General features: G+C 42.4%; 1 protein-coding gene across 2 annotated transcripts; it reads right to left on the bottom strand.

Annotated features, from left to right (window-relative positions):
- Nucleotides 1-268: 268 nt before the first annotated feature.
- OXTR (oxytocin receptor) lies at nucleotides 269-24,177 on the bottom strand. 2 transcript variants are annotated; one of them, XM_081849392.1, is made up of 3 exons: nucleotides 23,831-24,177; nucleotides 14,927-16,205; nucleotides 269-4,470 (listed from the first exon to the last, which is right to left on the bottom strand). In XM_081849392.1, the coding sequence occupies exons 2-3, from the start codon at nucleotides 15,843-15,845 to the stop codon at nucleotides 4,223-4,225; spliced, it is 1,167 nt and encodes a 388-aa protein (XP_081705518.1). In that variant the 5' UTR covers nucleotides 15,846-16,205; nucleotides 23,831-24,177; the 3' UTR covers nucleotides 269-4,222. The 2 variants fall into 2 exon arrangements, with proteins under 2 accessions (XP_081705518.1, XP_081705517.1); XM_081849391.1 differs by lacking the exon at nucleotides 23,831-24,177 and adding an exon at nucleotides 16,571-16,762.
- Between the last annotated feature and the right edge of the window lie 1,895 nt (nucleotides 24,178-26,072).

Below are 26,072 nucleotides of genomic sequence, written 5' to 3'. Positions count from 1 at the left end.
AATGTTGGTTGTAACTTGGCTTCCACGTTGATTTCCAGGCTCTGTAAAACAGAACTAAATACTTTGAGATCCTATAGTTTTAAAAACTCTAAGACAACTGAGCCAATAACTCCTGCCCCATTTGCCCGCTGCCCCATTTCTTCACTGCTCTCCCCTGCCCATACTCTCCCCCTGCCATCACCATAGTCAAAGGACTACCATTTTACCTTCTCTGCATGCAGAGGACCTGGAAATCTTAATGGGAAAATAAAAAGACCATAAGCATATGACTGTTTCAATAAATACAAAAATGAGTGCTTGTTTAATAAGGCATGGTGTAATGTATGCTTGGTGCATTACGGTTTTATATTTACATATGCTTTGCCGTTTGTTTTTTCTTGGGTTTCCATCCATTTCTTTTATTTGCCATGTTTCCAAATTAAAGAACACAACCAAATATTTACATAAAATCTTTTTTTTTCTTTAAAGTACTTGCATGAGTTACACAGCAATGAAGTTATAGCCACATAATATTTATCAAATTTATCTACAATGAAATAAGTCACGACTTTAAGTAAAGATTTTTAGAACAATGTGTTGGATGGATCCCGAGATGGATCCTGAGAACTACTGTCAGGAAGGAAGTCCACAGACTGCCCCTTTCCTTCCTCCCCCCTATAGAGAGCAGTAGGAGGACCCTCCTGAACAGCATGGAATGGGCGGAGCTCCACTCAAGGTGTCTGTGCCTGATTTTGGCCAGTCCTCTTTCCTACTCCATCCCATGCCATTCAGAAAGGTTCCCCAGCTGTCAGGAGACACTTTGCAGGCCACCAGCAGAAGAGAGGAATGAATGAATGAATGAATGAATGAATAGAAAAGGCCCCTTCTGCTAGCTTCTTTCTGTGGCTTGCTGCTCATGGTTCTCAGTATCCAACCCATAGCTTTAATTTTGCAAATGTTTAAATTGCTTTAAGATCTCCCACTGAAATTGATGGACCAACTTCCACATTTAATAAAGATTCTCAGGATACTTAAAAAAAAAAAAAAGCATCAGTATGTAAGACTAGGCCTGAAAATTGTTACTGCTATTAATGCTATTCAGTGGAATTACTCCTGAATGACACCGCTGATTTTCCTGACTCGCAGTGGTATTCTCACATTGATGAAGCTCTGAAAAAGACAGGGAATTTCTTGCCAATCTATCCAATGCATTTTGTCAAGCAAATGAGCACTTATAGGCTCAGACCTTATGCAATATTCATACAGATTTCCATTCACTAAGAGAAAGGTTAAAAGGTTAAAAGAAAAGTGTCGGAATCAAATCCTACTGATTTGATAACCCAAAGCTGCAGTACTTTGGAGCCAGCCAGCCAGCCAGCCAGCCAGCCAGCCAGCCAGCCAGTGTTCACATCTGTTTTGAAGCATTGCTGGGGTTCTCCTTTCAGACAAGATAATTAGGCTCATTGCTATTAACATGATTTAATTTTAAAATGTCTATCCTACCCCATCCTTTTGGCTCATTTACAATGCAAAAATGAAAAGCTGCTCAAATGCAGATTAAAAACAACAATTAAGATATCCTCAGATTTATCCCCAGCCACTAAAGATGCAATCCTAAAACTAGGGAGCAAGCCCCATTAAACACCGTGGGATTTATATCTGAGTAGATGGCATAGAATTGTAATATAAAGTGCTCTTTGCCTTAAAGTGGCAGAACTAAATGGATGCAAGCAGTGGAAACATGGGATATGGATACTGCAGGTGGAGAATCTCTAGAAGTGAATCCAGTTTGGATGGAAAATCCTCCTTTGCAGTTTTGATGGATGCTCAGATATTCTTTGAATATTCTCTGAATGCTGTTTTTGGCATCCAGTTATATTTTACCTTCTCTGGGGGAGGGACAGAGGAAGTGCAACCATGTTTGTGGCTTCTGTTGGATCTCTCAGTGGCTTTTGATACCACACTGACCATGGTATCCTCATGGACTTTCTCTGCGAGTTTGTGGTTGGAGGCACTGTTCTGTAGTGGTTTTGCTTCTACTTACAGGGCCTGTCCCAAAGAATTGCATTGGGGCACTAAGTGCCTACACCCTGGCAGTTCAGTTGTGGGGTGCTGCAAGGCACTATGTTATCCCAAAAGGCTATTTAACATCTGTAGGAAGCTGCTTGGAACAGTCATAAGGAGAAGTGGGCTCAGTGCCATCAGTGTGCCAGCCAACTCTATTGTTCAATTAAATCTGAGTCGGGAGAGGCAGTGGAGCAGCTGAACCAGTGCCTGTATGCAGTGGTGGGCTGGATGAGGATGAATAAACTGAACCAGAGCTCTGTTAAGAGAGAGAGACTGCAGGTGAATAGCCCCCAGCTCCTAGAATTGAGGACTTTGACTGTTCTAGATGAGGCTGTAAAGGTAAAGGTAAAGGGACCCCTGACCATTAGGTCCAGTTGCGGACAACTCTGGGGTTGCGGCCGTCATCTTGCTTTACTGGCCGAGGGAGCCGGCTATACTCAATCTGAAAGAACTGGTAAACAGTTCTTGGAGCCATAGTTGTCCATGGAATCGCAGGGGGCAAAAACCACCTACCAATCAGTGTTGGCTATCTTTTCTTGGGTTGGCAAAGATACGTTGGCTACTGTGATTCATGCATTGGTAACCTCATGTTTAGACTATTGCAATGTACACAGTGTAGGGCTTCTCTTATGGCTGGTATGGAGTCTGTGGCTACTGCAGAAGGCCACAATCCACGCAGTGAGTGGTGGCCCTTACCAGATACATATCATACCTGTACTGTAGAACCTGCACTGGCTGCCTATTAGCCACCAAGCCAGGGCTATTTACTTATAAAGCCCCCAACAACTCTGAAACAGATTTACCCAGATTTTCCTTCCACTGCCTGGCAAGGGCATTAAGATTTTTATTTTTATTTTTTTAAAAAGGGAACCTGGTTAGCCTGGTCACAGTCTGATGACCGTCAGTTTGTTGGGACTGCAGTGGTGAGCTTTTTCACTAGTAGCACTGATGTTGAAGAATTAATTTTCTGCTGAAATATAAGAGGCCCCATCTGCATTGGCATTCTAACAGCTTTTGAAGATGCATCAGTTTATGTTCTTAACCTGATTTCTTAACCTGAGTGTCCTGTTCTTAACTGTGTATTTTAATTATGAATATTTATATCTTAACAGTTCGTATAACTTGCTTTTAAACTTTGTGAACTGCTTAGAAGCTTCCCCCCTCCCTTTTTGGCATTAAGTGGTATATATATAAATACAAAATAAATAATATTCAATATCTTGGTAGTCAATATCTTGCAGTCTGTGATTGTCAGCATGCAGTGGCGTTTAGTTATGAGACAGTGCTGGCAGCTGGTGAAATGTGTCTCCACTACAAATCCTGGGGACAGCCATTTTGCTTTTATTTTGCTGCAGTTATTTCTTTTTAGAAGTCTGTGAGCAATGGGGTGTTATGATGCCCCTATCACTTCCAGGAGTCATTTGGTTTCAAGCTTCTCCAAGTGGCAATTACTTGTCTTTAATTTTTTTAATAATAATAATAATAATAAAGGTAGCTCCCTTGCTCAGACCACCAAATCAAAAAAGGTCTTAATTCTGCATTGATTTTTTTATTTTTTAAAAAAGATACACATTAACGTTGAAATGCAATGGGGCAAACTGCTCTTTGGGGGCATGAATAAATGGCATGGAGCATTTTTAGGCTGATCAACCCATCTCTATCTGAAAGTTCATTTTGTGGTGGGCATTTCCACATTTGATCTCACCCCCTGGCCTGAAAAGTTAATATGGGGCAGGGAGATAGTTATTCTATTGCAAGTGTAGTTTGTCTCCTAAAACGCCTCCACTTCTATCTGATCCATGCTGTAATAGTGTTCAGAGAGGAGCTGTCCTCCACTTTGTATCTGTGGGCAGATGTTGCCTTATGGCTTCAATGACTTGTGGTGTCCATTGTGTCTTTTAAAAATACAGCACTAGAACCTTGAGCTATCCGTTCTGTGAACTACTATTATGCGATAGCTGTCTTTCTGCTATCCTGCTCCTTAAATAATGAGTACCCTGCACATCATACACACATTTTAATATATTTTATGTAATATATTATATATATGTATATATGTATTTACATCCAAACACTCCTGTATACCTCTATTTCATATTTTTAAGTATGTACACGCTAAGGCCAGTCTGCCCATCTCGTTGTGGCACAGTTCTTGGAGGACTTGGGTTTCTCCTCCTCACGCTGTGGACGGCTGAGTGAAGCTCCTCTGACTGGAACTTTTGAGGCTCAAGACGAAGGTGGAGGAGTTGCTTTTCCTGCTAACGCTCAGGTCACATCCTTGCCGAGATTTTAAGTACCGAGAGGAGCAGCAGAGGAAGCGACGCAAAAGGTCATGGAAAAGGTGGCCTGTGAAAAGCATGTAGATCCAGGGGTTACAGCAGCTGTTCAGACTTGCTAGGAGGGTGGTGATGATGAATGCCACTTCTGTAGGGGAGAAAGGCATGACAAGTAAACAAACAGTGCACAGTTCTGTGAAGTTTTAGCTACAGCATGATTTGCTGGGGGGACAGGGCCCATATTCCCACTATCATGCCAGGAGGGTCAGAAACAAATTGGAAGGTGTTATAAATGCCCAGCTTTGGCCCTCCTTCAGCCCAGCACGTCCTATAGTACTTCAGTGACATTACAGAGTTGGAAAGCAAGAAAATATGATATGATCCTGGGTGAGTGACTAGAACATGGTAACTGTGTAGAAGAGGTAAACCATTTGGCAGCACCAGGAGATCCACCTCAGATGACAATTTTTGACATACATACATTGAAAGAGCAAGAAACTATCATTCACTAAAATCCTGCCCAAGTGCTCCATGTTAAATCAACACACAAAGGGGAAGTGAGGCTGCACACTAACCCCTACATGATGTGCACTGAGTCATCCCCCCCCCCCACTGCATCTCCACATACAGGGCAAAGGTATTCAAGGAGAAGGCATCTATGCCTAAAGCTGTGAACGCAAAAGCTTTCATGAGACCTGATTGCAGGTGGTTCCAGGTCGTGTGGAAGCCTAAGTCCCCATCACTACAGATGCTGCATGATTCTAAAAATTAGAAAATAGAAAAATCCATTGCTACTACTGAGAGAAAAATCAGCCAGTTACCATGTCATTTTTAGGCATAGATTTCTCCAACGTTTCACTCAGCAGAAAGCTCGAATCTTTTTCAGATTCTAACAGTTGGACTATAAAAGCAACTCCAAAATCTGATTTACTTTGAACTAGGGATGAAATTCAATTCAGTTTGCATTTAAGGCAAGTCAATCCAATTTGCACTTGCTGAAATGATATGTGAGCCAAAGCACAACTTTCTTTCAAAATTCACACTTACCTGAATTTTGTGATACGGTTCTCCAACCAAATAATGTTTGTAAAAATGCATATACTAGGGTAAAATGTGAGTAATAAAATGTGAGTGAAAATAACCCACTGAGAGAGCATTCTGTGCAAAGTAAAATGAAGCCTCCCCATCATCGCCCTACTCTTTGCTTTCAGGAAATTGGAGGTCAGGTTTTGGCACTGCACTAATCATACTAAACTTTTACAACTGCGTTTGTACTGTCTCATAGGATTTATGGCCTATTCTTTTGTTTGTGCTGCTGTAAAAGCGTTACTGAAAAGTAATTACAATATGATTGCTTTCAACTGTTCAATGTTCAAGGAAATAATGCCTGCAAGAATCACTCCCTTTGCATGCTAGATGGAAAAAATGGAAAAGGCTGGAGGAATTTTCCCGTTCGTTAACTACTCTTTAAAATTACCAGACATTTTGCCAACTCGTGAATTAGTTGCACTTTCTGTGAGGTCTGATTTGGCAGGGTCCAGTCTTACTCAAAAAGCATAACTGGGGACATTGAGATCAACTTTCAGACTGCTGAGAGTCTGAGGGCCCTGCTCCTACCTCTCTCCACCAGGCCTGAGGCAGGGCCTAAGACTGCTGCTGCCCAACAGAGAGTACTATTTACATTCTTTTAAACTGCTTTTTAATTGTGTTTTTAATCTTTTTTACAAAATTAAAATTCTTTTTACCTGTTTTTATGTGTTTTGGAGAGGTTGTTTGGCTGTTTCTGTTTATATTTTGATTATGTCTTTTGTGTTTTTATCTTGTAATTTTATCTTGTTAACCACCCTGAGACCTGTGGGTATAGGGCGGCATATAAATGTAATGAAGTAATATAATAATAATAATAATAATAATAATAATAATAATAATAATGATGATGATGATGATGATGATGATGATGATGTTTGTGTGATTTGATTCCATCCTTTTCTACCAGTGCAGATTTTCAGTCACTCACTCCTCCCAGGTTGCAGGCGACACCATTTTGCAGTTCACCTCAGGTGCCAAAATGTCTTGGGCCAGCTCTGCAGATGCCTGCAGGAAGCCTGCAAGCATTCTGCTCTCTTGTGAATCCCAGCAACTGGTTTCCAGAGGCACAATGCCCCTGGAGTGGAGGTTGCCCATTCATTTGCCTCAACTGAATCTTTGTCAGTAGCAACACTGTGCTTTGGATTCTACAGGCTGATCTGTGAGAGGCTGCCAAGCAAATGGCCATCCTGTTTGGACAGGAGGCTAAGCCAGATGGGTTGTGTTTGCTTACCCTTCTAGTGCTGCCATTTAATATCGTAACTGATTGCCTCAGGCATACCCTTACAACAGCTAGACATGCCAGGGCCATGGTCCTGCTTGCTTTAAAATGTTTTTGTTTTGTTTTTAAAGGTGACCCATATTCATTGTTGAATAAATCCCTTCAGATGGCCTATATCTGCCAAGAAAGAGGTATGTTGAGCTCATGTGGGGTCTTGCCTTTGAAGTGTAATAAATCACAAAGCAAACAATGGTTTTAGCTATTGCTAGCAAAATGCCTTGAGTGGTATGTGTTCGTGTGAACAGAGGGCTTGCATATTACAGGGATCTTTGGGTATCTGGGCCTGTGCAATGCATTGCACATGCATGCATGTACAGTGGTACCTCGGGTTACATACGCTTCAGGTTACAGACTCTGCTAACCCAGAAATAGTACCTCGGGTTAAGAACTTTGCTTCAGGATGAGAACAGAAATCGTGCTCCGGTGGCGCGGCAGCAGCAGCAGGAGGTCCCATTAGCTAAAGTGGTGCTTCAGGTTAAGAACAGTTTCAGGTTAAGAACGGACCTCGGGAACGAATTAAGTACTTAACCCGAGGTACCACTTTACTTCTCTCTCTCTCTCTCTCTCTCTCTCTCTCTCTCACACACACACACACACACACACACAAACCCCTTTAAGTGAAGATTGAATCACCTAGCAGCATGCATGAAAGGCAGGTTTTTCTTCAGGTGCTGTCCTTTATCTTTGCCAGTGAATGCAATCTTTCCTTTCACATGGGAGAAAAGAAACAGGCTTATTTCTTCTGTCCATGGCAACTCCATTCACTAAAAGTCAGATATATAGTCCTGCCTCTTCTTAGTCACATGAGTCTGACATTAGAGTGCTTGGAATTAACTTAGATAGATGTATATTAATATAACAGTGACCCATAAGAGGAAGGGTTTTCATTCCCATTTTTGCTTGGTCCACTACAAATGGTCAGAGACTGCTCATGCATTTTCATTAGACTTGCAATAATATCTAATTTATTCAATATGAGTTGTGTAACTAAGAAAAATAGCACAATATCCTGACAAACACAATGTTATGGGTCCAAGGCAAGATTCATATCCGGCAAGCTCCTTTTACAAAGGTTTACATAGGTTTTATAGTAAATGTAGTAGGTTAGGTTTCTTCATATATAAATAAAATGTAAGACTGTTATTATGCACCCCCAATTAAAACATTTGTTGTGCTGCATCACAATCCTGGATTTGCATGAAGTCAGGGGAGGGGGGTAAAAGAGGAGGCAGCTTGCGCAACAGCAGTGGCCATGGTATTAGAGCAAAAAGGGATGAGCATTGAGAGGGGGGAAGTGGTGTTTTAAAACAACAGCTGAAGTTTGAATAAAGCAGGGGATGAAATGAACTGAGAGGGAAAATGGTGGTTTAAACAATGGCAGAGGTTTGAGTATAGTACTATGTAATATTTGAGGGTTCCACATTCTTAATCTCTCTCACATGAGGTAGCTGACAAATGGAAAACAGAAAGGTTTCAGTACAGTGAGAAGGGCAATACACTGAAAGGGGGAAAAGTGGCTGTTTTAAACAGCAGCAGAAGTTTGGGTAAAGTGGGGGTGGAGGAATACAGAGGAAAACTCTGGTTCAAGCAACAACAAAGGTATGAATAAAGCAGGCCACACACAGTTGCGCTGTCTCTTCTATTTAGTAACTGATAAACTGTGTGTGCAATTTTTTTCTGTGTTACTGTACATTAAGTTTTCATATAGGCTAAGATACCCACAAGCTTTTTTTTTTCATTTAAAGGTATTTCATGTGCAAATAGACTTATTGAAAGATACATGTTTTAAGTTATATTGTTAGCTTTTAATTACATCCTTGCATGTGAACCAGTACATATGTAAATATAAATGTTTATTATGTTATAGAATCATAGAATTGTAGATTTGGAAGGGACCCGGAGGGTTCTAGTTTCATTGCTCTTTCTGTTGGGATACTACATTTTTTAATTTATTTTTTGGTAAGCTGGGGACTTCTAAAATTTGACATAGCTTGGGGTCTAACCTTGTCCTAATCATTCTCTGGATAGCAGGATGAGCTTGGCTATCCACATTGTGTCTGTGATGTATAGAGACACCCACATGTATGTGTGAGGTTGGGTCAAAGGTTATTGCAGGCTACAGCGTGGTGGTGGTGGGGAAAGCAATCTGAAATGTTTAGACAAAAAGCTATTATGTTTGAAAGAGTCCAGGGGGGAAAGGTATCAAGACTTCTGACGCACATTTGTTAATATAGGGGCACAACAACTCTGCCCAGAAAAGCTCTTTACAGCTCTACATCTGGAGGCTGGAAGATAAACATTTTGCTCATTAGGAAACTTTTCATCGTGCTGCTTTCTCAAATGGGTTTTTGTATTCCAAACGCCTGACCCAGCCATGCCTCTGTTAATCAGAGTGCTTCGCTTGGTGGATTGTTAGCTTTTGCACTTTACATACACCTTTCCAACTGAATGCATATCAGCCTCTGACAAGCGCTGTAATGAAAGTTATTGCGTGATCCTAATCTTGTTGTCTCTGTTGAAAATGTCACCGTGTGCCATGTGACTTACTGGTAAATCTGTGGGATTTAGTCCACAGTTCAGACGGCAGTCTTAGGAATCTTTCTTCTTGACCGTTTCGCCTCTCTGCGTTAATTCCTCGAATGATTCATATTCTTGTAATATGGATTTAAGTACTGGTAATTATAACGGATCAGCTTGCAAACTTGCAACAGAAAGCAAAACAATAGCTATCGACTGTGTTGAGCTTCCATATGGCAGGGGTACATCAAAGGGCACTGCGCCCATGCCCCCAACCCCTTTCTTCCAGAGTACAATAGCCATAACCACTGGATTGTTCCCAGTACTGTTTATCTAGAAAAAGAGGTGCCAGAACTTCCAATGAACACCTCCCTTATTCTCGTATAATGGCAATGGTGCCCACCTGAGGGGTGCCAGAATTGATCACCTTCTCTCTACTGGGTTTTGTATTCACTGGAATGAGTCGGGCTCATTGATGTTCCTCTCCCCTGCCCTCTCTTCAGTTATAAGGAACTCTAAAGCATCACTGTCAATAGTTCCAGTTACAGAATAGTTGTATCTCTCCCCCAGCTGTTATTTATCTGTCCTATCAGGGAGGAGAAAGAGGCATGTCTTCTCTGGCTATAAATTTACCTCTCAGCCATTTTCCAACAGCAAGCCCTGCTAACCAGGGCCCTGGTCCAGCATCCACACTGGAGAGGAACACAGTGGGCAGTGGGGTGGTCCATGCCATCCATTCACAAAGCACATAATAAACACATTCTTATAACCATTGCCTGTTGAAATATCCTCCCCTCTTGCAAAAAAAATTAGAAACACAGTCTTTGGAATTCCAGTTAATGGCTTTGCAAGCACGATATTTGCAAGTACAGGCAAAATACAGGATCAACAACATGTCACCTCAGTTTACTCTGCACACAATGTGGGTTATTTTGATGCACTGAAGGAACAACTCACCACCACCACATAATACATCACGTCTCTAGACAAACAACCATAGTAGAGTAATACCTTTATTAGGACCAAGTCAAATGTCACAAAGTAGTACGCAAGCTTTCAAGTTTTCTGGAACTCTTTTTAAGGATGGAAGACTGATAGTTAAGAAAACTGCAAGCAAGCAGAGATGGGGAGGGTGGGGGGCATGGGGAAGAAAACTGGGCATGATGTAAAAGCCGCAGACTCCGTATATAAATAAATTAACTCTGTGTATCTTAATTATATTATGTCTCGCTAGGCGCAAAACAGATTTCAAAATACAACTACGACTACCAGGACAAAGAAACAATAGTGGTTGTTTCCCTACTTTAAATCATTTCCCATTGAAAATGCAAATGCCAGCAGTCACTTGGATCGACACATGTCTTTAGTGAAGTAAAGAGCAGATAGTCCCCGAAAGCTAATTTTAGGCAGTTTCACTAGCTAAATTGTCAATAGAATTTGGTAGTATTATCTAGTGTTTGGTCCAGGGCACGGAGCCCCTGAAAGCTAAGTTGATTCTTTAGGTGATGATCTTCTTAGATACTTTTCCTGTATGAGTAAATTCTATATCTTCTAAAACACACAAAAGTTGTAGGTAGTATCAGTTGATCCTAAAAATTGTATGTAACTATTTTATATATGTTTTTGTTACATTGCTTTAGTTTTGGGGGGGTTTTCCCCAGTGCACCAACCAAGCCATCTATGATTTTTGTGGTCCAGAAAGCACCTAAAAAATAAGCCACATATGTGGCTTTTACTCATCATCAGTTTTCAACAGAATAGGAACTGCTAAAGAATACTTGTCAGGAAAGTCTAATGAGCAATTAAGTTTCATGAAAGTTCCAAAGGCTCCCGAGTGCAGCATTGTTAATGTCTCTCCTTTTAGGTTATAGCTGAAATGACAGATCATAAAGTGTCTGTCAACATCTGGATTCTAGTTTGCCAGGAGGTTCTCCCTGCTTTTAATCTTCTCTAAGCAGCAAAATTCTCCATGGGTGTCTTGGCTCTCACTAAACTGTGTAATGGAGACAAGTATGGTTACCAGATTAGGAAAGATCAGGATTGAACACTAGTATCCTTCATAAAACTGTCACGGGAGCAAACTCTTGCCTTGACCTACAGCTGTGAGTCATCAGATGGTGAGTAAACAAGTTAACGCATGTGTGAACCAGCCCCAGATTTATGAACTTATCCCCTGTTTCACTTCTAGAGGGAACTAGCTAGAACAGCAGGCTGCCACTCAGGACCAAACGAAGTCTCTAGGTTGCCACTCACTCATTCCAATATATTTTGCGCAAGCACACAGTGATGCCTCGGTCCATTTTTTTGAAATAACTCTTCTGAAAGTGGCATTGGTCCTTCATGTGCCTTAAGGATGACAAAAGTGAGGAGTTCCTTGCCCTTGATTTGTTCCCTGTAAAAGGCCAACCACAAGATGAAGAGACCCCATTTTCCTTGCCCTGCACCCTTGTTAACTTCTGGAATAATTGGTAAAACATTTCAAGGAAACATTTAGCTTAGGACTCTGTTAGAATTTTTGGCTAACAAAACACCTTGTCAGAGATAAGGAAACTTCATGGGGGTGGGGGAAGCAACATTGCTCAAAAGGTGACATATAATACCAGGAAGTGTTTAATTCCTTTTATCACTCCTATTCCCAATTGAATTTGGTCCACACTTTTCATTTTACTGTTATCTCTGGTGAGAGATAAGTGGTTTCTCTGCACTCCTCAATTCTCACTCCTCTTAGCCACCTACTGTTTCCTCTCTAGTCCATGCTTTCTATGCTCTGTCACCTTTTGCAGATAAAGTTGTGGTTGTCCATTTCTGTTTTTGCAAAAAGTTTTCAAACAATGCTCTCAGTAAAGAATAAGACAAAGGTCCCTCTGGTTCACTTAGCAGCGTATGCACACAATGATAATCATTTCAGACAGCCTGACAAAAAACCTTTCAGTCTTCCTGTGATGCTTGAAAGAAACAGACCAGATATTGGAAACATTTGTTGCTATTTACAAGAAGCATTTGGTTCTCTGAAAGTATTAACAGGTATTAACAGGTTGTAGCAATCTGGTTCTCGTTTCCTCGGGCATACAGCTAAGGACTGGGATCTCCCCAATCATGACAAGGCATGCTGTGGGGATAGAGCTAAGGCTATGATTGTCACAGAAGCCCCACCCAATAAACATAGTCTGTGTTATGCAAGTACTTGGGTTGAACAACTGCTCCAGGACGGCTTGTGCCTTGGCTGGCCAGTGGCTTATGCCAGTTGGAGAAAGCAGTATCTTTTGATAGGGATTCAGGACCCTGTGAAAATGTTTTACTGATTATGTTTCCACATTTTTCTTCACTGCATGTTTTGCAATGTTAAAGCCCTGCTGGGATTCTTTCACCAAAGAGTACTTGCCCCAAAATTGGGTTTTGGCTTCCAGGATAACAACAAGCAGAAGGTGTTTGATTTCTGGATATAGTTTTAGAAGTATGTAGCAGGAAAGAAAGACTAGAGAATATCTTACTTCAATACTTGGTACTCAGACATAGGCATTGATATTTATTTCATTGCATTCATATCACGCTCTTCCCCTAAATAGGCTTTGGGCGAAGAGAAAGTCTCTTGGCAAAAGTGTCCCTTCCTTAGTAAGCTTCATGGGCTAAGGGATGAATCTGGGTTTTTCACACCCAAACCTATCATTCTAGTCACCCACAGCGCATCGGCTCTCAGTTCAAATAAGCAAGTAGCGCATGTATCTTCTCCCCCACAAGGGGGAAAAAAATCAACTGGGGAAAAGATTTGAATGGGGAAATGGTTAGAGGAGAAAGTGTTAAGCAAGACTCTACTCTGCTACTCCTCCATTTACTTGCAGTATCCTAGTGATGCTTGTGGTTGAAAAGAAAAAGATGAAAATGGGGGGGGGGGATTGGACTAGACACGCAAGGAATTCCTGGCTTAAGAAACCAAGTTTAGACCACAGGAGCTAGGTGTATGTGATATTACGGCTGTCAAAGTGACATCAGTTATGAAAACTTAAAATAACAGAACTGGAAGATACCTTACGGGTCTCTTAGTACAGAGAGGGACAGCTAACTAGCATCCAGTCTTACCTAGCTTTCATCATCCCCAGCAAATCTTAGTGTTAAATCATTTGCCTATATTCACTTGCAAGGAAATTGTTCCCCACCCCCTGAGTTTTAACAGGTGGATATTTTTTTTAGGGGTGTGTGTGCATATAATGCCTTGGAAATGTCCAACTATGTGCTCTAGATACATAACTCCAAACCCCTCATTCCTAACTGACACTGATTTTGGAGCAGTTCTTGATGTCCCATTAAGGGGTTCAGGTTGGGCGGCAGAATATGCTTTTGACCACCTGTATGATCACTCTTGAACCCACAGGAGACCCCCATGCCTTTACATGGGAACATCAGTGATGTGAGGCAACATGTGAGTTCTGTCTGTGGTGTTTAATCATTCACACACATAAGTTGCCGCTTGATCAAACGACAAGCACACATGTGTGGTAGTTGATAGCCTTGAGTAGCTTTTCTACTGAGTGTTGTTGTTTTTCTTCTGTGTGCTGCCGGTGGATAAATGCTACATGGCTAAGAATTCTGAAAGGTAGCCTTAACCCATTTAGAGAGAGGTGAGTGTTTCCTATTGCAATGAGTGTCTCCCCTCATAGCTCTAATCCTGAACCAAGCCCCCGGGGTGAGGTCCACTGACCCCCTCACTAATGTGCTCATTAGCTTTTGGCAGTGGTTTTCAGAGGAACAACCTGGAACCTCCAGGCTTTGTGTACATAAAGTTCCTCCCTGACACAGAGGGGCAAATTAAGATTTGGAGAGGGAGGATCACAGACACTCTCTATATGCTATCTATATGCTAAGAGATCACTTATACCAACCTTTGTGGGCAGATGAGAGGCAGCTTTTACAAGCAAAAGGAAACTGGAGCAACCACTAGTTTCAGTAAAGGAACCCAATCGCTGTAATTTTGTCATTGCTCAAGAAGACGCACCTGGTCATCTCAGTTCACAGCACGGGAGACACCTCCTTGTCAGCCCTCCATTCAGCTTTAAACTCCCCAGTCACTGACAAGCTGGCCACCCATTCACAAAATTCTTTTTATCATTTGGTCTCACTTCAGGGTGAACCCAGAGTGTCTTTGTGAATCCACCAGTATTTTCTTATGAATACCAGTGTTTTCTTATGATCATTTTATACTGCTTTATGGAAACCATTTACCCCTGTTTAAAAAAACACAAACAAATAAAGAAGCCCATAATATATTAGAGATCTATAAATGCATTCTTCTCCTTCCTGCTGCTCATTCTTTCTTCACATGCCTTACTATCCTGCTCCTCATTTTCAAAACATCCAAGTCCCTCATTTGGGCAGGCAAGGCAGTGAGGGAGAGAGATACCATGTAACATACCCAAGGTCACATAAAGAACGGCCAAGGTCTCCCAGGGTTACATCTCAACCTTCTCCACCCCACTCTGGCAAGTAAGCAAGCTGGTCTTCTTGCCATGCCATCTTAACATGTCTCGATTTATTTTATTGATTTATTGTTGCTGAAATACCTCTTGCATATCTTATTTCACATTGCACTGCAGATCAGCTGGTTTGATAATGAGCTCAACTGAGATACCTCTGTAATTAAAAAAAAGAAATTATTGGGTGGCAATTCTCTATACTCATTGCACACAGCTTGTATAGGCAAGGAAATGAGGAGAGCAGACTGTACCTTCTTTTGGAGCATTTTCGTCCCACGCAATCCACATCTGCACAATGAAAAAAGGAGTCCAGCACATAATGAAAGCTAAGACTATGATGAAGGTCATTTTGACAGTCCGGATCTTGGCTTTGGAAATGAGTTTGACACTGCTGACCCTGGAGAGGGTGCCTCTATGGGGATTCCTAGAGGTCAAGTTCACATTGGTCTCATGAAGGGTCTTTAGCTTCACATTCTGCCAAATCTTGAAGCTGATCAAGCCATAGCAGATGGTCAGCATGACCACAGGGATAACATACACAGTCAAGGTTATCCAGGTGATGTAAGCTTTAGGTCCCCAGGGCTGGATGAAATTTGCCCAGCAATCGAACACCCCATTATCCACATCCTGCATGGAAAATATTTGGAGTTGTGGGATGCTAAACAGAAGGCACACCATCCAAGTGAGGAGGACTGACAACCGGTCAGACCTCCTACGTAAGGACCTCAAAGGCTGGCAGATGGCCAAGCACCGATCCAGGGACATCAGCAAGAGCATGTAAGTGGAAGCAAACATCCCCACCACCTGCAGGTATTTGATCAACTTGCAGAGGTAATCTGGCCCAATGAACCTGAAAGTGATGTCCCAGATGAGCTGAGGCAAAACCTGGAAGACGGCCACCACCAGGTCAGCGATGCTCAGGTGCTTCATGAAGAAGTACATGCGGGAGTGCTTGTGGCGGGTCGTGTGGATAGCCGCCAGCACACACAGGTTTCCAGTCAGGGCAAGGAAGAAGATGAGGCAGAGCACGGCCACCTCCACCTTGGCAACGTTCTCATTCCGCTTCACGTGAGTTCTGTTGCTTTGGGACGTCTGGTTCTCCACACTGGAATTGCTCAAGGAGCAGTTGTAGATCCACGGGTCACTTGCAAACAAGCAGAGAGTATCCATGGCTGACTGCTTCCCATCCAGTGCCTTTTGCTAGGTTGATCTGAGGCTGGGAGCCTCTCTCTGTGAGCCGCAGTCCCCTTCACAGCTCTCCCTTCCTTGGGACCAGGCCTTTCAGTTCTGCTTTCCTTTTTCTGCAACGCCCCTTTGCTCCCATTTGGTCTTTTCTTTCCTAGATGTGTCTCCACTTCGCTCCCTTCGGGTCATTCACTAGTGTTTGCACATGGAGAAGAGTTGTGAGTGGCTTTTCCCTCTCTGCAGGCTTAGCTGCCCTGGGAAAAGTCTGGGGCTGAAAAAGTCCAAGCAGCCAGCTCTGTCTTCCTGTTACCTTCAAAATTACTCGACCCTCTTCCTCCTGGGCTCCTAAAGCAGTCACAGAAAAAGCAAGGAAATGTGTTTTTACCAGAAATCAGAATCACCACCCTGCATCCCTGCCATCCTCTCAGTGCTGGACCCTTCCCAGAATGCTGCTGTATTACTAGGGCACTCATTCAATCTCAGGACCGTTTCAGTTTGTTTCAATGGATTGCTCCAGTTTACTTTAATGCAACAATGAGCCATTGGCTCATTGGTTCACAGAGTCCCTTTGGAGCTGCGGTGTTTATTCCAACATATCAGTACATGCAGATCAAGGGAGAGAATAAATAAATAAGAACTACACACTTGCACATATTATCTGTTGTTGCTAAACACGACTTTCCTATTTGCAAAGAAATCCTGTTTCTTACCTTTAACTCATTCCTTTCTTTTAGAAACTCATTGGCTGTAGAGTTCTTTTCTCCATTTAAAATGTAGTATTTCCAGCTACCCTTCTCCAGATGAGATGATCCAAGGATTTCAGGTGAGTGTTTAATCCCTGTGACACATCCAGCTGCTCCACAAGTTTGCTCTCAAATGAATCCAGGAGGACAGAGTGGAGGGAGGGGGGTGGAGGAGGAGCGGAGGCTGCAGTCAGCCCTTCAGAGTCATTCATGGGCAAAATATACTGCTACTGTCTAAACACTGCGGAGATCTGTTTTTCCATTAGGTGGCGGAATAGGCCACCGCTTTGCTCTTGTTTGCAGCGAGGGACTAAAAGCTCAGGAGAGACAGGATTGAGATTCCACTCAACAAGGACCACTTTCCAAATTAGTTTTAGATGTGCACAGCTACACACAGCTGTGTCTTAAGAGGCATGGAAAAATGCAAAGCCAGAACCCAAAGAACAGCAAAATCTGATCTATGAGTCCAGATTTGGGGGGGAAACAGCTACCTTTTGCTAACACCTCTCCACACAAATCCCCACTGTGCCTTTGCTGCATGCAAGACCAGCCCAAGATGTTTTGCTGCCTGAGGCAGAACAGCAAATGGGTACACCACCAACTGACATCTATAATATCCAAGACTCGCTAGGCTATTTTGGTGCTTGAGGCAGAAATAGACATAAGCACCTCTCCCTGAGAGCAAAAACAAGCAAACAAACCACAATAATAATCGACAATTTCCTGGCCTTTCTTGAAGCTCATCTGCAGCTGTTGGAAGTGACTACTGTACTCTGCCTACTGGCAATGCCAGCTCTAGGACAAATAGTGAGGTGGCATGCTGCTCACCCACTCAAAATGGAGGAGTTAAAAATTCCATTGGCCTGAGGCAAAGCTCTTGCACTTCCCTGGACCACTGTGTGAAAAGAGTGAGCAAAGATCTGAGGAGAAGATAAGTGACTGCACCTTCCAGGTAAAGATCAATTTCATTACATAAACAGAAACCACACTTTACATTTCCAATATTGTTCTTATTATTAATTACCTGTCCTTAACCCTAAGGTCCCAGGCAGGGCTTTTTTTCAGCCAGAACACACCGGAACTCAGTACTGACACCTCTCAGGTAGACACCATTGCCATTATAAGAGAACATGGGAGGTGGGTGAGTTCTGGCACCTCTTTTCCTAGAAAAATAGCACTGGTCAAAGGGCAGTTTAGAGCAAATAAAACACAGTTTTAAAAGTTGTTTTGTGTGTGTTTTTTAGAACTGACACTCACAAAAAAAGGTGGAACCCACAAATATACATATAAAGTGTCAAGAGCCAGGGTAAAGAGGTGTGGCACTTCACACATTATCTCCTCGGAGGCAAGATATAATTATTTGAACAGTGAGAGGTATGAGGACAGGCCTTGCAGATGCCTGAAGGAGTCGATGTCTCTGAGTGACACTTTTCTGGCTTTGTCAGAAAGCTCACAAAATTGAGTAATCTGCCTCACAACCTTTGCTAGTCCTGGTGACAGTGTTTGCTTAAACAGCTGTCACACCAAATCCCCCAAAGATCTTTTTAAACTCCGTGGAGTTTAAGAAGCCTGCTTTTTTAGCTTTTTGCCGGTGGGGGGGGGAGTACAGCTGTGCTGTGAGAAGAATCTTGGGTGCATTTGGGTACATTGTGCATTCTTCTGAGTCACAACAGTCATTTCCCAATTTACCTCTCTGGCTCTTCCCAATATTGTTCTGCACTAAATGCTTCTGAGTTTTCCCTGGGTATCTCTTCTCCCACCCTTAATTATTTAATTTAGGCAGGAATCCTCCCCGCTCCAATTTAACTGAAAAGCATACAGTACATGTTTTGGTTCAGCTGCACATCCTGTCTTTTCCCTATTTCTTTGTTAACAAGGAGATAGTTTCATCCCGGTAGCTTGAAAAGTGGGGTGGGGGGGATATGGGTGCTCTTTGAAGTGAATAGATTAGATGTTGATTTCTTGAAGTAACAATTTAGTTGTGTGGTAAAAGCTTTGGGGGAAAGCCCCATCTGTTAGGCTGGATTGGAGCTGCAGTTTAATTACTCTCCTTTTGTGTTGACAATCAGACTACATAAAAGAATGTCAGGCGCTAATGAAAAATGGCTTTCCTGTTTACAGCATTTACTGACAAGAGAGAGACAAGGGACAGGATCCAGCTCTTAGGGGTTTATATGCTGTTTAGAAGAGTCCAAATGCCTTCAAGTGTTTTGTGACAGGTGAGGGGTGGGGGGAGACCGACAACTTCAAAGGAAATTTGAATTCTATATTGACTTCCCTGCAAAAATCCTAAAGTTGTAACCCCAACCCCTAATTTTTTCTTTCTGAATAAATTATGAAAGCAATTTTGCATTTGTATGCTCCTTCACTTCTTATTTTCATCTCTGGTTTTATGTGATGCAATGGGGAAGAGGCGGTAGGACATACAGATCAGTCCAGGGTGATATTCAAAGAGACTTCAGACTGGTACCTATGATAAGTGAAGCAGGAGTTCCCACCAGCCCACTGAAATTCCCCTCCAGATTCTTAGTAGTTTTGAAGTTTTTATTTGCAGACACTTATTTGTTTACTAACTTGGAAGCTGGGCCAAATAGATTCAGCAGAATCCATCTAAACTTTTGGAACAACCTTAGGGGCTTTTGAAATGTATAAGAGCTCTCTAAGCATCCTCACAGCTGAGCTTCCTGTGAGCAACCAGATTCTGTTATTCAAATCCCCTATTATTTAGGGGCTTCAGATGCACCTCTACACACACACACACACACACACACACACACTGAAAGAATGTACTGAAGGGGATATGGAGTCCTGTGAACAATCTCTATCACTTGCTGCAGATGTGTGCAGTAGCCTCAGGGAGGGAGGCTACTAGACCAAATGGCCTTGCAACTTGCTTCATGGGCTATTTTAGTTCACGAGGGGGAGGGTTCATCTGATCTTCCTTATTGTGAAGGCATTTTGGTGTCACACATGCCTTTCACAAACTATTTGTATGCTGACAATGATACTTCTACATTTGGACATTTTTTTCCTCAGAGAACAGAATTCCTTCACCAGAATATTAATGAAACACTGACCAACAATCAACTAGCACTCATTTTCTCGATTTAAATCAACAGTGGATGCAAGCCGTCACTTCATTTATTCATTTATTATTCTGCTGTTCATTTATTTTTTGCTCCAAATGTTGTTCCTCACGCCTCGCACACATTCCATGGACTGCCTACTCCAATTAAACGTACAACAAAAGCATTTTATCCAGTGGGCCTTAAATAAGCAGTTTGAGACTGTTCTTTTCAAGGAAAGAGACCGATAGTCAAGCAAGATGTGGCTTTGGGAAGAAAGCTATGCCTCTGATATTGTCCCCCCCTCCCCAAACCTGTGGTTAGCATGCGCAGCAAAGAAACATTCCCAGCTGTCAGCTAAAAACAAGGCTAGAGATTAGGCCTCCTCCCATGAAGCCTTTTGTGTTTTGGTTAAAGGTGAACCCAAATCACCACAGCCACCATTTCTGCACTCCAGTCCTCCTCCAGTAGCTTTGCTTTTTTAAAAAAATCTGTAAATTACATAACTACAGCAATGCTGCATTATCAGAATACCGGTATATCATTCTAGGTGGATGAGCCAGCGTTTGTCCCAAGCGATGGCAGTGGCAGTGGCAGCTGTAACAGAGCATCCCACTATGTTTATGACTGGTTGCATTACTTTCAGGTTAATGAAATGTTTAAAAAAGACACCAAAGAAAATGGTTATGCAGAAAAAGACTCAAAGTTTCAAACAGACATAATAAACAATGATTGTAAAACTTTATCAAAAATGTATAAGATATTGTTGGAATGGTATACGAAAGATGAAGTTAAATTGGTAATGATACATTGGGCCAAGGACTTTGGTTACAATATACAGTTTGATGATTGGGAAATATTATGGAAAGAAAATTTAAAATTTACTGCATGTATGGTGTTAAAGGAAAATGTCATGAAAATGTATTATAGATGGTACATCACACCGGTAAAATTAGCAAAAATGTTTAAGACATGTAATAAGTGTTGGAAATGTAAAGAAAAAGAAGGAACGTTTTATCATATGTGGTGGGATTGTAAGAAAGTGAAAAGTTTCTGGGAGATGATATATAATGAATTGAAAAAGATGTTAAAATACACATTTGTAAAGAAACCAGAAGCTTTTCTTTTAGGGATTACAGGAAAGGAAATAAGGAGAAAGGATTGTAAACTTTTCCAATACGCAGTTACAGCAGCAAGAATTTTATTGGCCCAGAAATGGAAGCAAGAGGAAATACCGACGATAGAAGAATGGAGAATGCAACTGACAGATTATGTGGAATTGGACAAACTAACTGGGAAAATTAGATATCTGCGAGACCAAAAGTTCATCGAAGACTGGGGAAAGTTTGTAGAATATCTGAAAAATGTATGTGATGTGCAAACAACGCTAGTGGATTTCAAGAAGCACTGTGAAAACTGAGGTGTATTGCTAAAAAGAAATAGAAGGGGGAGGGAGGACAAACTGTAATACAAATAAAGGGAATGTGTAATTGAGAGGTAAATATGGATGATTACCAGAGAAGCTGAAGGAAGTCCCAAAAGAGATAATTTGTGAAAATTTGGATAAAATTGTATAATTGTGTTGAAAATTAATAAAAATTTATGTAACAGAGCATCCCATTGCCTCAGCATGGCCACCGCTGCCAGCCTCTTACCTTGAGTAGCTTGTAATGGCTGCTGGAAAGTGGGCAAAGAGGAGAGACTGCCCCCACTGAGGCCCAGCTCTGTGTGATGTGTTGGCTCTGAGGGGCAGGCAGAGGGCAGGGCTGCCATGGGCGGGAAGAAAGGGGGAGCAGAGCAGAGAGCAAGGAGTCTTGATTTAAAACAAAAAACTTTGTGCGTCCCTGTCTACTTATGCCCCTTTCTAAAATTTACAAACAACAAAATAAAATAAAATCAGGATTAAGGGTTATTCTCAGGACAGTGGAGGGTGTGTATTTTTGTGTCCCGTTGCTGTGGTGGTGGTGGGACACGCCCTTTCTCTGGTAGGAAATGCTTTGTGTGGAGGCTGTGGGGCACCAAAAAAGGGAGGTCAATGAGGGTCAGCTGTGGGGAGTGAGAACTCCTGCAGGGGCGACAGAAACACAGGTGCTGAAGGGGCAACATCGCCTCCAACATTCCTCAGGTGAAAATGTCCCTATTTTCATCTGAGAAATGTTGGAGAGTATATATGTGTGTGAGTGTGTGCCCACACGCTGTCAGGGACTGTGCAGAGGAGGAATGGTGGAGACTGCCTCTCCATCCTGACCCTTCCAGGGAGGAGGAAGAGGAAGACAGTATAGAGTTACAACGGGGGTTTGAGGGAGGTTGCGACTCAGAGGCAGTTGAGGGGGAAAGTTGGGAAATCATGAGAGCAACAGCTGGCTGACACGTTGTCACTAGAAAGCATTCCAGACCCTCCATCTCCCAGAACCCAGCAAGCCTTAGAAGTAGGAGAGCAAAGAGCTTGAAGACAGAGGGCACTTAGTGGCACCCATAGAGGAGATGATGATGATGATGATGATGATGATGATGATGATGATGATGATGAAAGAGGAAGTGGGAGAGAAGGGGGGTGGAGATGCACTCGGGACAACGCCATTATCCAAGAGGCAGTGTTCTATAGTCTCTCTTTGTAAAGTTTGAAATAAAAAAGGACTGTAAGAAACTTTTTCTTGTCTTTATACTTTCCTGGGCAACCAGCCAGGAGCTGCTGACAGCACCTTGACACCACCATTAACTCCAATTTTGGGCAAGATTGTGCTGATTTTTTTGGTGAGATCTTCCCCAAATGGATGCGATCTTACACCAAATCAGCACTGGTTGAGGTGGTACTTCTCCACCACTAGTGGATGTGACAGGTCAGGCAAGGCACCTGTGGGTATGCCTCCTTGGGGGCTTCTGCAGCCTGAAGCAGAGGTTTCACCCTGCCTGATAGCAGGGCCAGCTCTGGGAACAGTATAAAGACTTTTTCCATAATAGGCTAGTTTCCTAAGAGAGCAATCCTGTACATGTTTTTTTCCTCAAAAGTAAATCCTGTTAAGTTCAAGTGGAGCTTAGGTATTTAAGCAGTTTAAGAGGCAATGGCAAAGAATTTAAACATGTGGTCCTACAGCTGCAGTCTGAAGTGGTAGGATCTCAGTTTGAACAAGTGGTATAGTCCCCAAAGAGCCACACAATGTTTTTTATTCTGAACATAACATGCTGTTTTATCTTTGCAAATTTTCTCTCTCTACTGAAATGCATGGATAACAACAACAACAACAACAACAACAACAACAACAACAACAACAACAACAACAATTTATTTGTACCCCTCCCACCTGGCTGGGTTTCCCCAGCCACTCTGGGCATCTTCCAACAAAGACAAAAAATACACTAAAATGTCACACATTAAAAACTTCCCTCTGAAGTTTTTCTTCAGAGTTTTTCTTCCTTCAGATGTCTTCTGAATGTCAGGTAGTTATTTATCTCTTTGACATCTGATGGGAGGGCGTTCCACAAGGCGGGCACCACTACCAAGAAGGCCTCTGAGTTTCCTCAGATAGTTAACTAAGTTTTATGCAGAGTAGACCTACGAACTTAATGAGCAAACTAGGGCCATTAATCCCAATGGAATTCCAATGGATTTTTTTTTTGCAAAATCTCAAAAAAGTTTTTGAGCTATTTTAAAGGAAATATGCCAAAATCTACACTACCAACATGGGTTGCCATATGTCTGGATTTTCCTGGGCATTTCAGCAATTTCCGTCCGGACACAGTTTCCGACAGCCAAATCCTGGTTATGTCTTGGAAATTCTGAACATATGGCAACCCTACATTACAGTGTCTATGCTCACAGCTGCCTGCTAGATGAAGTTAATTGTGCTTCTAAACATAGTTGTGCTGGGGCTCTCGGCATGTTCCTCATATCAGCCCATGCTTGACCTACTCCATCCAGTGCACTGGCAGTGAACCTTAGTTACTCACTTCTCTCCTCTTTCTGCCATGCTACTCCTTGGTAGAATAAAAACCCATCCATCATGCGAAAAAGAAAAGGAGAGAGAAAAGAGGCAAACAGGTTCAGAACAAAGCGTGCAATTTGAGTCAGTTTCTACGAATTGGCATTGATCTGCATACAGACTGATACAAATAACCCCAACTGTACCAACATAGATATTTGCATTTCATTTGCGTATCTTACCTTTGGCACCACGTGATTCACTGCTTCCACAGGCAACCTGCAAATTACCATACAGTTCTTTGTTTCCAAAGGTAAAAGTTAGAAGCCAACCAGCTTCTCTTGACCTTGCCTGACTGCCCTCTGCTACAGATTTTGTATTATTTTCTCCACTCCCAAGGTACATTACACTGCAGCACACATTCAAAGCAGGAGGCTAGATGTGACGGCTCCAGATCACTCTAGCCCCGTGATTCTATGTTTAGCAACACTCACCTTCCTGCTTATAGCATCACATTCTGGTGTGAAGTGAACGACCTGCCTGCCTCTCTTTAGGCTGTCATTCATGGAGTTACGCTGTTCAGTCTGATGGCAAATGGGTCTACTTTCCCCCCGCTTCGCTTTGCTGGAAACTCCCACCCCACCCCTTTTAATTTGCTTTCTACCGAAGCAAAAATTGCTCTCTTCCCCTCCCCTTTGTTAGAAGGAAAGGCTTCAGGGAGCAAAAGATGTAGCATTGCCAGCTTTATAGCTTGCCACCCGCAAGATGAAGCAGTGGAGCCTCAGTCCAGACTCAATTACGCATGCAGGGCACAGTAGTGCCGCTTTGCAGGAGACTTCTAGCGACTGCTCTGCTTTCAAAAAAGGAAAACAGCTGCCTTTTGCTCCTGCAGGACATAGTGCTGCCTGCTGATTTCTTTAGGGGTGTGTGTGTGTGTGTGTGTGTGTGTGTGTGTGTATGGCTCAGTTTATAAAGAGCAGGAATTTAGACAACTAATTTAAAAAATGTGAGACTTTTAAATGGTAGGTCCTTCAAAGGCTTCTAAACTAGGATAGATAGGAAAAAGTGTGACCTTCATTTTTACTATTATGATTAATCTCTTACAAGCAGCGCCAGTGGATATGGTGCAGCCCAAAGCATCACAAGCAAAAGCAAGCAAGCAGAAATTAGGCATGCATATTTAATTTTAATATTTATTTATAAGACTGCATACATCGGTTTCTCAGGTAGTTCCTCATCCAGACACTGAACAGAGGGCACCAAAGCTTTAGCTCAGCACAGTGCCTCCAGGTGCATTTGATAGTTAGGAGAAGGGATTAAAACACGAAGGAAAAGGAGTGTAACACAAGGCAAATAAGAACAAATGCAACCATCAGGGTTAGCCATCAAGCTCAGGAGCCACTAGAAGAAGAAGAAGAAAGCCTTCTCTTCCACAAATTTGCCAAACCCTCTTTCAAAGCTATCCAAGTTGGTGGCCAACACTAGTGGGAGCAAATTCTATAAAGTCTGAAAAGTTGTGTTTAAGTTGAAGATCATGGGCTAAACCATGGGTAGGCAAACTAAGGCCCGGGGGCCAGATCCGGCCCAATTGCCTTCTAAATCCGGCCCACAGACAGTCCAGGAATCAGCGTGTTTTTGCATGAGTAGAATGTGTCCTTTTATTTAAAATGCATCTCTGGGTTATTTGTGGGGCACAGGAATTCATTCATCCCCCCCCCAAAAAAAATATAGCCCAGCCCCCCACAAGGTCTGAGGGACAGTGAACTGGTCCCCTGCTGAAAAAGTTTGCTGACCCCTGGGCTTAACTAAGGTCACTTTAAGGGTGGCTTCAGGAGCAGCTTATTCCTGATTCAGCCTAGGGATTAGCAATGGGAATGGATGTTTCTGCTGTGCTCTTCCTTGATATCTTCCTCCTGGTACATGGATGCCCATGGACAATAGATAGAATGCTTACAATGTAATTATCTGAATGAATATTCTTACAATATAATTATATGAATGAATACAGGAAACGAAAGAGAGCCAGACTTCTGGTAGTTGCATATATCCTTTGATGAGAACTGGAACATCTCACCTCAGAGGAGGTGAAAGATGCCTCTACTCTAAAGATCAACAGTGTGTGTGTGTGTGTGTGTGTGTGTGTGTGTGTGTGTGTGTGTAAAACCATTCAGAGTGTCCTATCATAGAAAGGTTTGGAGTCTGATATCCCAAATCCTACGAACACATTTAGCATTGTGATGGCCAGAATGATGATTCATAAATGTCCAGTTGTTGATGATGAAAGGAGAACAAAGAGTGCATAGGAACCCAAATAGATGTCAGGATTTGATGTCTCCATCTGACTGTACAGCTATCCACCAATCATGATCATAGAATTATAGAATCTCAAAACTGTAGAGTTCGGAGGCACCACAAGAACCATCTAGTCCAACATCTGCAATGCAGGAATCTTTTGCCCAGTGTGGAACTTGAATCCACAACCCT

The sequence above is a fragment of the Podarcis erhardii genome (assembly GCF_964252035.2).
Source record: "Podarcis erhardii genome assembly, chromosome: 2".
Lineage (NCBI taxonomy): Eukaryota > Metazoa > Chordata > Lepidosauria > Squamata > Lacertidae > Podarcis > Podarcis erhardii.
The sequence above is the reverse complement of the archived record's forward strand: the minus strand, read 5'-3'. Positions and strand labels throughout refer to the sequence as shown.

Excerpts from the sequence above, each read along its gene's own strand:
- OXTR (XM_081849392.1), bottom strand. The coding sequence starts at position 15,845 with ATGGATACTCTCTGCTTGTTTGCAAGTGACCCGTGGATCTACAACTGC. Across the intron at positions 4,471-14,926 it reads CGAAAATGCTCCAAAAGAAG|AAGTGGCATTCATCATCACC; the intron begins GTACAGTCTGCT and ends TCTCCCCTACAG.